The 15,439-nt window shown below is 30.0% G+C and overlaps 1 protein-coding gene across 2 annotated transcripts in view; it reads left to right on the top strand.

The window, feature by feature from the left end:
- Nucleotides 1–12,648, top strand: part of LOC105340403 (chloride channel protein 2) — a 74,223-nt gene extending 61,575 nt beyond the window's left edge. For both annotated transcript variants that reach the window (XM_034482434.2, XM_066079062.1), the window contains 4 exons: nucleotides 1,229–1,270; nucleotides 4,529–4,633; nucleotides 7,158–7,244; nucleotides 9,972–12,648. In XM_034482434.2, coding sequence (XP_034338325.1) covers nucleotides 1,229–1,270; nucleotides 4,529–4,633; nucleotides 7,158–7,244; nucleotides 9,972–10,160 — 423 coding nt within the window. In that variant the 3' untranslated portion in view covers nucleotides 10,161–12,648. The remainder of the gene's footprint in view (nucleotides 1–1,228; nucleotides 1,271–4,528; nucleotides 4,634–7,157; nucleotides 7,245–9,971) is intronic.
- The last annotated feature ends 2,791 nt before the right edge of the window (nucleotides 12,649–15,439 follow it).

The following is a 15,439-nucleotide window of genomic DNA, read 5'->3' on the forward strand; positions in this document are numbered from 1 at the left end:
AAATTTGTACATTTGTTGAACACCATCTGAAGGTGTCCACCTGCAATTATTATTTAGATCGGAGAAGATTTAATGATTTTATGACAGTTTTCATTTTCCTTATCATATATATTGTAAACCGATGTTGAAAAGTAAGGTAGGTAATCCTTACAAATTTTTTCAATTAATTGTTAGTAAACACTGTTAAATGTATTAATATAAGCATATCTCTATTTTTTGTCCTTATTTACAAACTAAATATATGTTTTATAAGTGTTCTATCAACTCGCAATGCATTAAATTACTGTAAAGTCTCATGTAAAGCACGCACCTGTGTAAAATACACACCATAAAAATTGAGTGAGAATTAAATGCTGAAAAAATTGCTGTTCCTATGACTGTATAATATGCACCAAAAAATGAAGAAATTTTCAGTCGAGATTTGGAAAAAGTTATTGATGTGTATGTGTTAGTAATGTATTCAAATTGCTTAAAAGTAATAATTTTGCCGGTCTTAACCAATTCAACAACAAAAGTAATGATTTAATTAATTAATTAGTCCAATTAACACCTTATCTAGCTCTGGCTCATGCTTTTATAGAAGATGCTTGTGGGTCTGTACTGATCCAAATTTGTAGGTTAATTTAAAGGTAAAGGTCATAGCAGAGCTCTGTGAAATCCAAATTGAAACCATATTTTCTTTTCCCTTAGCGTAATATTGCTCCGACATTATCAAAAGACTGCATGTAGGCAACAGTGTTTTGTGATCTTAACCAAATCATATCATAGCAGACATCTGTGAAAAATCCTTGTCCAGACCAAATTTTTCTGTTCTAATGGCCCAACAAGATTACTGTTCAAAAGACTGCCTTTAAGTGTAGGAAGTGCAGTGACCTTAACTCTAATTTTTAGGTCATTTGTGTTAATCTTTATCTAAACATAATTTTCTCTCCCCGTTGAATATCTGCCATTAATTCACCCACACAGTGCTTGTTGGATAAAGGATGTGCAATGATTTTGAACTAATTTTTCTAAGTCAGGTGTTAAAGTCAAAGCTAAATCTGTCCCAATGTTCTTTATAAAACAGGTGCTTTCAAATTGAAATAGTCACCATCTCATTGATGTCTAGTTTTCTTTTTCTATATTTCTGTCATCTATGAATACAAGCAAATATGCATGTAAAATAGAACACACTTCAAAAGTGTGGATGTAACTCATTTTTCACAATATCTTCATTTATTTTCACTAGCCTCCAGAACCAGTCAAAGTAAAGAATCTCAGCAGAGAGCAGGTTAGTTCTAATGAAAGACATATTTAAATCTGCTTGTTTGTTAAAGATATCATGGAAAACTGTTTTTCAAGTTAATAAAATACAAGTTATGAATTATTTTCTGAAGTTATATTACAAATGCATGTAGTCTTATTAATCTAACAAATTTAAGGCCTAACCTTTATTTTTTCTCTTATTAAAATAATAAACATAAAAATGGTAAAGTAAATTTTATAAAATTGTGATTGTGACCATGCCTCTTTAGGAACTAAATGAAATATTCTTTGTGTACCTAACGAAATCCAGATGAAAATTATGTATTTTTTCTCTATTAAAAAAAAGGTGTTTGATTGACTCAGGTGACATATTGCAATTGGTCTTTGTTTGTCATCCATCATGCGTCATTTGTCATGCATTATCAATTTTACATTTTGAACTTCTTCAAAACTAGAAGGCCAATTGATCCCATTTTTGATTTGAAGCAGCTCTAGAATAAGTGGAATCAAAATTGTGAAATTAATGACCATACCACACCTCATGGGCGGGGCCAAATATACATAAAAAGGCTAAATTTCCAAAAATCATTTTCTCTACTCTCAGAGAAAACTCTCCGGGAAGAGCTAAATGCATTGTGATAATGTCCATGAAGCCCTCTACTAAAATTGTGAAATCCATGGCCCATTTGCCATATAATGAAAATGTATTTCATCTTAGAAAAACTTCTTTTTACTTCCATATACATTTGAGAAAATCTAAAAGCATTATTCTGATGTCCATGAAGTCCTTTACCTAAATTGTGAAGTTCATGACCCCTAGGTTGTTCAGGGGTTCAGACCCTGAGCCGGGGAAAATATGGCCATATAATAAAAATGTATCAAATTTTAGAAAATCATCTTCTCTACTCCCAAATAAATTTGAGGAAAACTAAATGCATGATCAGATGTCCATGAAACCCTTTACTTGAATTGTGAAATGCATAGCTCCTGAGTCAGGCGTTGGGGCCTTTGGGTGGTATCAATATTGCCATATAGTGAAAATATATTAAATCTTTGAAAATCTTCTTCTATACTTCCGCAGTAGTCGGAGACAAACTGAATGCATGGTTATGATGTTCATGAAGCGATCTACCAAAATGTGAAAATCATGGCCCTCGGGTCAGGGGTTCATGACATTTGGCTTAGGACCAATATAGCCATATATTGAAAAGCCCTCTAACTAGATTGCAAAGTTTATGGCACTAAGTCAGAGGTGAACCTCTTGCATTGGGTATGGCCACATAAGTTAAATATTGGTATCTTGAACTTGTGGAGACCTCAACAAAACTTCGAGATATCCAAGGGTGCGAGATATCCAAAGTGGCTTTCTAATCTAATTCCGTGATGTTCTTATATCAAGACGTGCTTTAGTTCCGGTATATACTGAACTTTTCTATTACTCATATATAAGTAATCAACCATTTGATTAAATATTTTTAGTTTTTGTGGGGTTTTTTTGTGAATGTAGTCAATATTTGTAAAATCAGCCAAATTATAAAATCCATATTTTGTTAATAATACAACTTCACATCCTCTTCACTTTTGACAGTTCAGAACTTTGAATAGGAAGAAGCACTTATACTACTGAAATTTAAGAAATTTATCACACAGGAAATGAAAAATACAGATTTAAAAATTAAATAAAAACATAAATAAATATAATAGATAAATAAACAATCTAAAATCACAATTCACATAATTTTATATCATTTGTGTTTGTAAACTAGCGTATCTTATATTAATCCATTATACTCACAGCTTTTGTACTAATATTGGAAACAACCAGTGTACGATGAACCAGACATCACTTTACACGCTGCGTGTTCAATACATCGACTGTTTCTGTTTAATTTAAATAGGTTTTCTTTTAAAACTTCGTATCTCTATCATGCTTCATTGTTATTGGAGTGTACAAGACAAAAATAAACTCGGTTCCGTAATTAATTGTTTTAAAGGTGTGGAGCTCATGCTCGACAGCCTTCTAGCGATTGTCTGGATTGGCAATCGTCCAAATTCATATTCTGCACCGCCTTTTTAATGCGCATAAGAAATAAGTTCCTTCAAGTATTAAAAAAGTATTACAAGATTTTTATTCCATTTATTCAATTAAATTGTGTACAAAAAACCCAACTGTGCCTCCTTGGTTATTGACAACTCATTGCACAAGTATAAATTTGCATAATCAAGAAATGGCGGATGAATACAATAAGCGTAAAAATTCACTAAATATTATTTTAGTTTATCGCTTACATTTTGATTGGAGACCGTGCTCGATGGAAAAAAGAATTGATAATAAATTTATTTGTTATCGGGCACGGTTTCCAAAATAAATGTAAGCGATAAAAGTATCTAGTGATTTTGTTGCAGTGAATAAACATAAACAGTTGGTTTGAAAATAACTAAAATTATTCATATCAACCCATTTTGAGGCTGTAAATTCCTCATCTAAAAATTAAATCCATATTAATGTAGAATTCAATACTTTTTCACTAACGTTTTTCACTGGCTTCTTATTTACACATCATGTTGACTTTCGGAACTCAACTATAACAGTAAAACAATAAGAAAACTTGGTCTATTAATGATAATGTACATACATTACTTAGAGTTACAGAATCATAATTTGTTTTAAGGATTTTTTTAATCCACAGGTCTTTAATGTGTGATCAATGAAGGAGAAAACTATAAATAAAATAAATGAAAAGATCACTATGTATTTTTGTTAAGTGGAGATTATTTTTTACTTTTAAAAAAAATTGTTCAGGTGTTTACTCTTCGAATTTCAATCAACTCGACACCATTGTGGCCCTTCAGGCCTTTGATTATGGATTGTTAAATGTATTTTCAAATCTTGGAATATATTAGAGTTTTATAATATTTTAAAAGAGTTTCATATTTAAATATTTAGAAATAGAATGATACAAGAACTATTGGTCAGATGTGGCCCATGGGCCTCTTGTTAGTGTTTACAATGCTTCAGAGTCAATTTAATTTTTTTTAGTTACTACTGAGAAACAGAGCTCACAAATTTTGCTCTGGTCATGTTTTTGTTTATATTTTGAATGTAAAAAAAAATGATCATTAGAAATGACCATCCCCGTTTAGTTACTTATTCATTTAAGTTATTGATTAATTTACATATTTATTCAAGTTATTGATTAATTTACATATTCATTCAAGTTATTGATTAATTTACATATTCATTTAAGTTATCTACTGAAAATAATTGAATTCATTTTTTTAGCAAGAAGAGTGGGAGGAGCAGAAATTGAATGAGTCAGTTGAATGGGAGGGGGTTCAGATTGACCCTGCCCCCTTTCAGCTTGTAGAGAGAACATCCCTTCACAAGGTAAATAACCCTTTCACAGCCAGTTAAATAACTGATTTCTTGGTAATTGAGTGCATATTCCGTAAATTTATTTAATTCATCCATTAAATTAACTACAAAGTTTCTTAAAATTCCATTTAGAGGTTTCGAAGGAGAAGTGTTCTGTAATATCATAAGCTTGAAAAGTGCTGACATTGTCATTTTGTACAGCAAAGATTTGACATTAACTGACAATGTACTGACATTGCTGATAAACATCAACTGACATGAGTGAATTAATTGGAAGCCGATGTAGGTGTCATTTTTGTATAATCATTTCTCAAAAATGATTCTTCATCTATCCATCAAATAATGCATTAGCGTGTCGAGCCACCTTCACAAAATAAGGCTAATCACCCCAAACTTTCAAAGAATTGTTCTGCAACTTTAAAGAATTTAAAAAGCCTGCCAATGAAATAAACATACACTTTTACTTACTTTAAGCTCACCTGAGGTGAAAACTCAAGTGAGCTTTTCTAACCAAAATTCCTCTGTCATAATTTTATTTTGACATTGTCATTGTCGTAAACTTTTCACATTGGGCATATTTCAACCAAACTTGGCACAAAGCATCACTGGGTGAGAGGGGTTCAAGTTTGTTCAATTGAAGGGCCACACCCTCTTTAAAGGGGAGATAATTTAGAATTATTGAAAGAACAACATATGATATGAGTTAAATTTGGCCCCCATAATTCGCCATTTTTTAAGTGTTTCAGGTACAATAAAAAGTTAACTTATTTTTTAGTAGAGTTGATATAAAATATATTTTTCTTATATTTATTTGATTTATTTGCATTCACTGGCAGTATATGATGTCAGAAGTGATGCTATTTTTAGAATTCAATCAAAATCAGTCAAAATTTGACATTTTTCTTATTTTTTTACGAATGGGAAACATAGAGCGCATGCTTAAACAAGATAAATTTTTTTGTCACTTATTAGTCTTAGCTAGATACATCTCTGATTAAAATACGTTGTTTGTTCAAGCATGCGCTCTATGTTTTCTGAAAGAAAAACTGCTTGAAAACATATTTCCATATTGTGGGCACTTGAATCAAAATGAATATTATGTAAACACATCACATATATATCTGAACTAAAAAATCAAAGAATTACAGTAAAATGATGATGTTCATTTTAGGGGGCCATTTTAGGCCCATATCATATATAGTCCTTTAAAATTTGTTGGTATTTTTCAGTGGGAAAGAACAATGGATATGCAAATATAGCTCTTTAACATGTCACGTGACAACAAGAATAAAAATATGGGAAGTTAACAGTGTACCCCTACCAAATGTATACTTTTATATCTTGCGTAGGATTTTCTTATTCTCTGTAAAAATAGTATTCCATAAAGGTACAATGTCTAAGATTACGTGTATGCAAAAAAGTGTAAAATTTGAATACTTTACAATATTTATTTTTTGTTATTCTACCGAGGGTCCATATGGCACAATATCTTTTGAATGCCCATTTTAAGTCATTCTTGCTCAGGTGAGCGCTGGGGCCCCATGGGCCTCTTGTTAAGTTTTTCATTGATAAAAAAACAGAAAGGTTCTGATTATGCTAATAAGGCTGTGAGCTGTGGTTACGGCACCGTGGGAAAATACAGGATTCGTGTTGGCAGTAGTGTATTGATATAATTTTTTTATCCCATTTATTAATTACTTTGACCAATAATTTTTTTTGATGTTTACAAGGGTATGATTGCCAATTTTACCTTTAAATTTGGTTGTTAAGGTACCAGAATGTTAAGATTTTCAAACAGGTATGCGCTGCACCAATTGCTTAATTACCTGTTAATTTTAAATTAACATGCTCATTATAACAGATATTGACTGTAGAATTTCAATTGAAATGACGATCAATTATGAATCTTTTTCTGATATCCTATCAGATATTAAGGCAGTAATTTAACAATGTGATTATGAAAATATGTCCAGTCATGTCGATTTCTATACCCCATGCAACAAGTTGGAGGAGGTGTTATTTTTTAAACTCCATTGTCGTTCAGATTGTCGATCCTGGTTTTTGTCAGCGCAACTCCTCTTAAACTGCTGCACAGAATTTAGTGAAATTTTCACCATGTTGGAAATAAAATAGAATATAAAATAAATTGTTGAATATTTTTTTGAAAACTCTGAAATTTATTTCAATTAAAAATGCTCAATGATAAAAGTGTATTACTCAAATTATTTGATTTGTATTAATTTGTACATATTGTACTGATATGAAAATTTATAAACAAAAAATTTCATTATTGCCATTGCTAGTTTTTCCAAAAATGATTATCATTTTCACATGCTATTTACAGTTGTAATAAAGCAGTGTAATAGAAACATCTTTATGCATGTGTAGTTTTGCATTTTCAAGGACTTTTGTCATTGCCAAAGAACAAAATATTGAATTTTAAAAAACCGATGTAAAAATTAAAAAAGAATACATCTTTGAATCTCTATGAATTTTAAATATTCCAACTTGCACTTTACATTTTGTTCACTTTTAGGTGCACTCTCTGTTTTCTTTGCTGGGATTGAATCATGCCTATGTGACCAACACTGGAAGACTTGTTGGTGTGGTGGGACTAAAAGAAGTATGTTTCTTTGAATTGTTTAAACCTTGAACAAGTTTATTGGTGTGACTAGTTAAGGTCTTCTGTTTTCATTGGAATACCATTATGATATTGTTTTTGTACTGTCTCTTTTTCCCTATGTTGGAAGCGGAATACGTACACTCTCTTTATTTTTTTTACCTTTTATTATTTTTTTTACATTGAATTGAAATATAAGTATGTATCTTTTCATGTGTCATCTATCTGATGTTCAATAAACTATAAAATTCTACTTCCAGTGATATATCTCAAATAACTCAAGTAGCCTTTTTTAACAAATGTTTTAGCTTCGAGATCTCAGAAACTGTAAATGATTGAGACATAAAACTTACATGGATGATAGACATTTAACAGAAGATGTGTTTAATTGCTTTCATTATGTCATCCTCACTTCTGGTCCACACAGGAAGAATTCAAACAAGTCAAGTTATTTAAAAGTTTAACTGTTTTTCTTTCATAATCATAATTTTGTTCAATTAGTAAGCAGTAAATTACTGTGAGTTGTCTAATGTTCAAGAAATACCAACTTTTATTTTCACTGAGCACATCCGTTCGTCTTTTCCTGTCCCGAGTAAAAACCCTAGACTCCATGAGATCTCAAAAACGGTAACGAGTTGAACAGCCAAACTTTGTGGGATGATAGCCCTATGTATGTACATGTGTCAACACTATTTTTTTTATTTGTCGTAACTTCTGGTCGTCATTGGAAGCACTTCAAAATTGTTTTTCTTGTTTTATTCATTTCATATGCAATCTATACAATGTTAAATAAGCAAACAATTGTACTTCCAGTGAGATATCTCAAATATTCTAGGAAGCTGTCCTTTTTACTAATTTCAAATTGATACTTGCGATATTTTAGTCACTTTAAGTAATTGAGACACAAAACATTAATGAAAGATAGACATACGGGTTTGATTTTGTCAACTGTCAGTTCTGGTTCTCACCAGAAGGGTTCAAACAAAGTGTAACTGACTTTCTTTGGTGTTTTATCTAACCTGATAATCAGTGTTTATCAATTCAGGGTTGACATGGATTATGGATACAGTTCACATAAAAGAAAACCCGCTTTGCTGTCACATTGACAGCTTTTCACTTGTAGAAATTTTTAACATGTTTTGTTTGGTTAGGCGTTACGTCCTTTTGCCACAGAAAGTACTTCAAAATGGATTTTTGTTCTCATTGTCATTTAATATGGAAGTAACGTCTGGATATTTCATTTGCAGTAATAATCATATCCATTATCTTTTTTTCTATTGATGAGTGAATCAATGTCTTATAGTTAAATTGATACATGTATATCAGAACGGAAGACCTTTTTGTTGCTTATGCAACAAAAGTTAGTTTCTTTCCATTTGTAGTATAAAAAAAAAACTGCCACGTTAATTAAAAACAAATAATATTTTTAAATTGTATTCACTTAATTGCGAGTAACTGACTAATAAAATTTTCATCGATGATCGGTGTGACTGACTGATAGTCAAGTACTTGAGTACTCGTTGACATCCATAGTAGAAAATATAGGGGAAATGTTTAAAAATATTCTTCTGCTAAAATTTGTGAAATTACTGCAAGTATCCTAAGATAGCGTAAATTTCAAATTGTTTAAATGTTGACCTCTAGACTAATACTTGGACCCCGAGATATGTTCAAAGTTTTATACATTATTGTTCAGACCCAACCTAACAGAAAGTAGACCCCAACTAAACCCTGGGTTTACTTTCGATGTCTGCTCGACGTCTACTAGAGCAGACAGAGAGTTAACCATGAGTAAACCAAAAGTAAACGCAGAGTAGACTAAGACTGGACACAGAGAGTAAGCCAAAATCATAAGTAGACCCCTGCAAGGAGACGCTATATGTATATTTGGAATATACAAGGGGCAGGACTGCAGGTCACTTTTAACTAATGATTATCATTTTTGCCACATTTCTAATTCTTTTCGCCTAATTTTGAAAAAAAATTCAGTCTCAGCACTGTAGGGGGGGGGGGGGGATGCCACAATGATGAGTTTGTTTTTACAATGAAACAAACAACCACACATAAACAACAAAAAAATTTCAATGGAGAATAATTCATTAACGGAAGAGGAATTCTAAATTTTATGGAATGTTTTTTTGTATGTTTTGTAAAGTCTAATCACTATTAGCCTCGAAAAATTGAGCAAAAACTGTTCAGAAATTAGCAAGATATGAAGTCTTAAAGTTCACATCTAGGAAGAAAAAAATATAAGAATAATCTTACCCAGCGTTGGAAACAGAAGACCTTAATTAGTAAAAAAATAATTAATGTAAATCTTGATGCTGTAAATAGTAAAGGACATGAAAAAAAATTTACTTATTATATGTAAATAGTTAATAAGTTAATAGTTAATAAATAGTTAATAAATAATAATAATAAATAGTTAATAAATTAATAAATTAAATTAATAACTTAATAAATAGTTAATAAATTTTTAACAAAAATAATATGTTCATCAAGCTTGCGATAATTGCTGAAATGGTTTTCCAATTTCAAAAAAAGATCTGAAAGAAAAAAATAGAGCTCTAATATAAAAAATAACTTTACTTTCCTTTCCCATCACTGGAAATCTTTTAATGCAGCTAAGGCTTGAAAATTGTAGAGAAATGTTTTGCAAAGCTGAGAACATAGTTTCTGTGGTATATGGCAATTGGAAATATGTCACATCTTTTTTCTTTTAAATTTAAGTTGCGAATGGCTATTCAAGGAAGAATTGACGCTGAAGCAAAAGGCCAGGTAGAAGAAGTAAACGAGGAGGTGGAGGAGATTGATCCACAGAACCTGGAGGTGGAGCTACCCCCTCCACAAAACGAGTATAGACTCGTCAACACAGCCAACGAAGACCTTCAGGATGTACAGGTGATCAAAGAAGACTGAAGATCAAAGTCCTTTACTACTCACTGTTAGTGAGAACTGGTAACCAAAGAAGAATTAAGGTTAAGATATATATATCATTCACCATTTGAATTTATTATTTATTATTGTTATTTTTTTTTTTTTTTTTGCAAAGAGGTTTAATGCACTCGACATATAATTTTGTCTACAATATAGCACTTCTGCAAGTATCAGACATTTTCAATATTATGCAATATTTAGTTAAAATATATATTAATAAATGCAAATTGGACAGTTGTCTGGTAATAGAGTCTTAGTTACTTTACAAGACATCAATAAAATTTTCAGATCCTGCGAGGGATATGTAAGAAAATAGTTAGCAATATAATGTTAGATATTTGTGTATTTAAACAAAAGAAATTTAGTTAAAAAACTGTGTTTTACATGATATTTTAGTACACATTTGAATTGACTGTGATCTTTGTAAAATTACACTATTTAAATATTAATATTTCAGTTAGTGACTTGTGTATGTAGCCACATATATTGATGAGACATTAGGGAGATGTGTTGTGTGTGTGGTCTAGTAGAACGCATAGGTGTGTTTGATTTTGTGGTCGCTGGATGGATTCCACCAAGTACAAAAATTTTTTTTCTCACTCAAAACCATGTTAAGATAATTTAGTTACATAAATCTAATCTGCTGGTTTTTTTTTTTCAAATCCTTTTGAATAATCCTGGTTATAAGCACATCCAGTATAAAGTAATCTCTACAATAACACTACCCTCTGTTTACACATGGATGCATTGCATTTTGTTAACGTTGGAAGTACTCACGGTTCAGAATATCAACTGACTTTATACCCAGAGCTCTATATATTCATATCTCAATGCAGATTTCCTGAATTTATGACAAATCAGCCATTACAAACACTATTATAATATAAGTACCTGGGTTTCGAAAATTGTATCGCCACTGATACTTGTATCTATTTTAGTAAAAAGGTACTTTCCGTTCAAACATGGTTGTAGGCAAAATGCTATAGTTATGGGGAAAAGCGCTTTATATCTCTATCTCTGATATTTTCATGTTTTCATTTTCTTATGTTCATTCTGTGTATGATCCTTAATTGTTGTATGTGTCATAGAAAATTATGTGAAGAAATGTGTATATTAAAGATTGTGAGATGGATTTTATGAATGAGATTATATTATATTGAACTTACCTATGCTTTAGCTCAGGATACAATGAAGCTCAAAAGCACTTTATATGTTGGATTGATTTTATTTACATTAACTATCAATATGCATTCCTTTAAGAAAACTTCTTACAAAGCATTCCTCTGTAAATCAATTAAAATCAAATCAGGTCCCCCAAAAAAACTATGAATTAGATTATTTAGCATCAGCTGATTAGTTCATGTATTTTTATTTTTATATATAAATTTTTTTTTTTTAAATTTGTCAATTTAAATGACTTCTAAATTAATTTATTTTTAACTTTCATAAATGGAGTTCAACGTTTTTCATGATGGAGTATCATCACATATTGTTCATTATTTTTTAATGTTATTGAAATATAATGTTTTTTGCTTTTCACCAGAAAGGAAATGATTTGAAAAAGTTTGTTGCTGATGAACTTGAATCTCTATCATTTGGCATGAATTTTTTTAGGGAAAAATGTCATTGAGTTCATGGTGATATGAACTAGGCTTTTCAGTAAAAATTTGATCACTCACTAGATTAGTTCTTATCAATATAATGTAACATTCTTGTATTTAAAGACGTTTGCTAGGTAAATTTATCCAAATGAACAAATCAAATGTCTTTCAGTGATATAAAGTGAATCAGCACCGACTTAACATCCTTAGCTTTAAAATACTCCCTTTTCAGTCAACAATTTTTCCTGTTTTACTTAAAAAAAAAAAAAATCATGTTTTGTGTAATATTATTTGAAAAAATATTCTTTGTAAATCATGAAATAAACGACGGTGTCAATGAACCTTAAAATAACTAAACATTGCATCCAGTGTTACCTATCTGCCATTTTTGTTTTAAAAAGGAGATTTCAAATACAACAGCATAGAATAAATACACATTTTTCAATCGATGAAATGTTATTGATTATATTGCATTTCAATGAATGAATATCAATTATATTACCAAATTAAAAAGTAAATCTTAATAAGTTGCAACCAAGGACAAATAAAGGAAAAGGCATGAAAATAGAACTTGTGTGTCAGCAGTGTTAAGAACAACTAGGAATACATTTATTGGTCTTTAAGGCCCATTTGTTGTTTGCTGTTATGACAAGGCTTTTGTGTGAACTGCAAGTCGTGAAAAATTGTTGGGAATTCATTGAATGGAATTCATATTTAAATTTACCATGTGTGCCAAGCAAAGTATGCAGCAAAATGTTTAACCCTTGAGGGACATTAATATATTTTTAAATGTTTTTAAACAGTGTTACAAACTGTAAATTGTGTATTTCATGTGATGCTAAACAACCTAAAAAGGTCAGTTGTGTAAAGTTTTATGCAAAAAGGAAGTGATATGGTAAATTGCAAGACAGTTATGCTTAATGGACCTGGTTGTAAATGTATATGATTGTGTTTGTTTTATATGAATTCTTTTTAAAAAATCAGTTTATAATATTATTGTACAAACTGAATAAAGATGAATATGTATATGTTGAGCTTGCTAATATCTATGCCTCCACATTTCACCTGATTATTACTCCAGCAATAAATTTGTGTTTTAACAATAATTTTGAATGTGAAAGCATTTATTTTTTGAAAGTGAATATATTTTATTTTAAAATTTTCATCAGTTATTTTTGATAGTATTAAAAAATAACTTAAACCCAGTCCTTAAGTATAGTGACTGAAAATAAAAAGTAGAGAAGAAAGATTTCAAAATGTAATAAGTGTTCGCATTTATTGTTTTTTGGAAGAATATGTTATGACATCTAACTTTCATGTAAAGTGGGTTTTTTTCTGTTTGTTTCAAAGCAACACTAGTCAATATAATTGATTTTCATTATGCTTGTACTTAATTTATGTTAAATAAGTTGATAACATTTTGTCAGTTTGTGTCTAATGATATTTAATTTTTACCTCACCAGTTCCAAAGGCTCAAATTAGCTTTTCTGATCATTTGTTATGCACCATTTATCTGTCTGTCTGTCCATCAGTATGCCTGTCCATCTGTAAACTTTTTAACATTTTCACCTTCTCAGAGGCACTGAGCCAATTTTAACTAAACTTGATGCAAATCATCCTTATCTGGTCTGATTTCAATCAAACTTAAAGCAGAGCATCCTAATATGAAGAGAAATCTGAATAACTTAATTAGGTGGCTACACTCTTTTTAAAGCATATATAATTTAAAATCAATAAAAACAGAATGGGTGGTGGTTGGTTGATTTTTTTTTTAGAAGAAATGTACTACAAATGCCAATATTTACACAAAAAAAACTTCCAGGTATATTTAAGAATAACCAATTTTCAGCATAGAAATATATAATAAAAAATTGAAAAATCTTATCAAGAACTGCACTTATACAATTTGTGATAAACAATTCTACAGTTTGTTATATTTTTATGCAAACGTCCTCATATATATATATATATATATATATATATATATATATATATATATATATATATATATATATATATATATTTCATGTAAATTTATGCCACTTTTAATTTTTAAAATCACTCAGCAGTAGACCTTATGATATCGTCCTTCATCAATCGTCAGCTAATTGTCTAGGTTTAACAGTTGTAAACTTAAGTTTACAGACAGAAAATTATAGTTAACTATGAAATGTTAATCTATATTTCACATCTGTAAACCATAGCTAATGCGATCATCTATGTTCAGATGTGTAAACTAGAATTAACTCTGAAAACAAAATATAATTTTTCTCAAAAATTAGTTTCAGGATTGTGAAACTATGATTAACAACTCTTAACTATAGTTGATGTGAATCTATACTTATCAGCAAAATCTATTTGTTAACGCTATTTGAAGACATGTAAACTTAGATTATCATTCGTAAACTATAGTTTACAACCGTTAGATGTGGTTTTACAGATAAAAACTACAGTAAATGAATTGTTAACTATAATCGTTAACTATAGTTTAGGGTTTGTAAACTATATTTACCAGTTAACTATAGTTTAGAGTTCGCAAACAGCCAAGTTTATTATCTGTTAAACTTTAGTTAACACCGTTAATCTATATTTCGCATCTGTGAACCAGTTAAAGCGATCATCGATGTTACAGAAGTGTAAAAATATATTTACTGAAAACAACCATTTGCAATTGCAAAACATAGTTAATCTTATAGAGATAGTTTCAAGATTGTGAAACTATGGTTAACATTTCATAACTTTATTTAACGAATGTAAATTATAGTCATCTATATTAATCAGCAAAATCTTTTTTAACATTATTTGCAAAAAGATTAACTTGCATTTCATTCCGAAAATATAGTTTACAACTGTTAAATATAGTTTTACAGATGAAAACTATAGTTAACGAATCATTAACAGTAGTTTTTGGTTCATAAACTATAGTTAAGAGTCGATAAACCTTACTTATCCACCGTGAAACTATGGTTTGGTTATTTTTGTGAATTTGGCGTGCCATAAATATATTTTTAGGGGAAAGTGAATGTAAATTGTGGAATTTATTACCCTCTCTTCACCAGACTTTACATTAAAAATTCATCCAAACTTTTAAAATCTCCCTCTTCTTCCCAGTGCATCTCTCAGATAAACTAAGTATTTTGTAACGATGATCAATGAGGTCTCTAATAAATATGGGAAATTCATGGCCACATGGTCAGGGTTTTTGGTGTTATGGTTTGCCTCTTGTCATATGGTTAATATGCATAAATTATTTTATTCTCAATTACATTATGAATCTTATTTTTAAGCAAATAATTTTCATGATTTATTTTACATAATCATAAATTGTATTAAATGGCAATGAGAAATGAAATTTACACCTTTGTACCTCAAGTATAAAATTAACCCTTTCCCTTTTTCACCGTTTAAAATAAATCTTTTAGATGTGATACAAGAATTCACGTCTGTTACTCAGGTGAGTGATGTGGCCTGTGGCCTTCCAAGTTTAAATGTGTTCTAACTTGTCTTCCATGTTTTTATTACACTGAAAGATGTTATGTCTTCGATTTGGATTACTGTATTGTTAAATATAAAAAGATATCATGATATTCATTGGTGACAATTTAACACCTATAAGTATATAAAGAGCATGTTTTATTGTAACTGTTCATCATACATTAT

Source organism: Magallana gigas, chromosome 3 (assembly GCF_963853765.1).
Source record: "Magallana gigas chromosome 3, xbMagGiga1.1, whole genome shotgun sequence".
Lineage (NCBI taxonomy): Eukaryota > Metazoa > Mollusca > Bivalvia > Ostreida > Ostreidae > Magallana > Magallana gigas.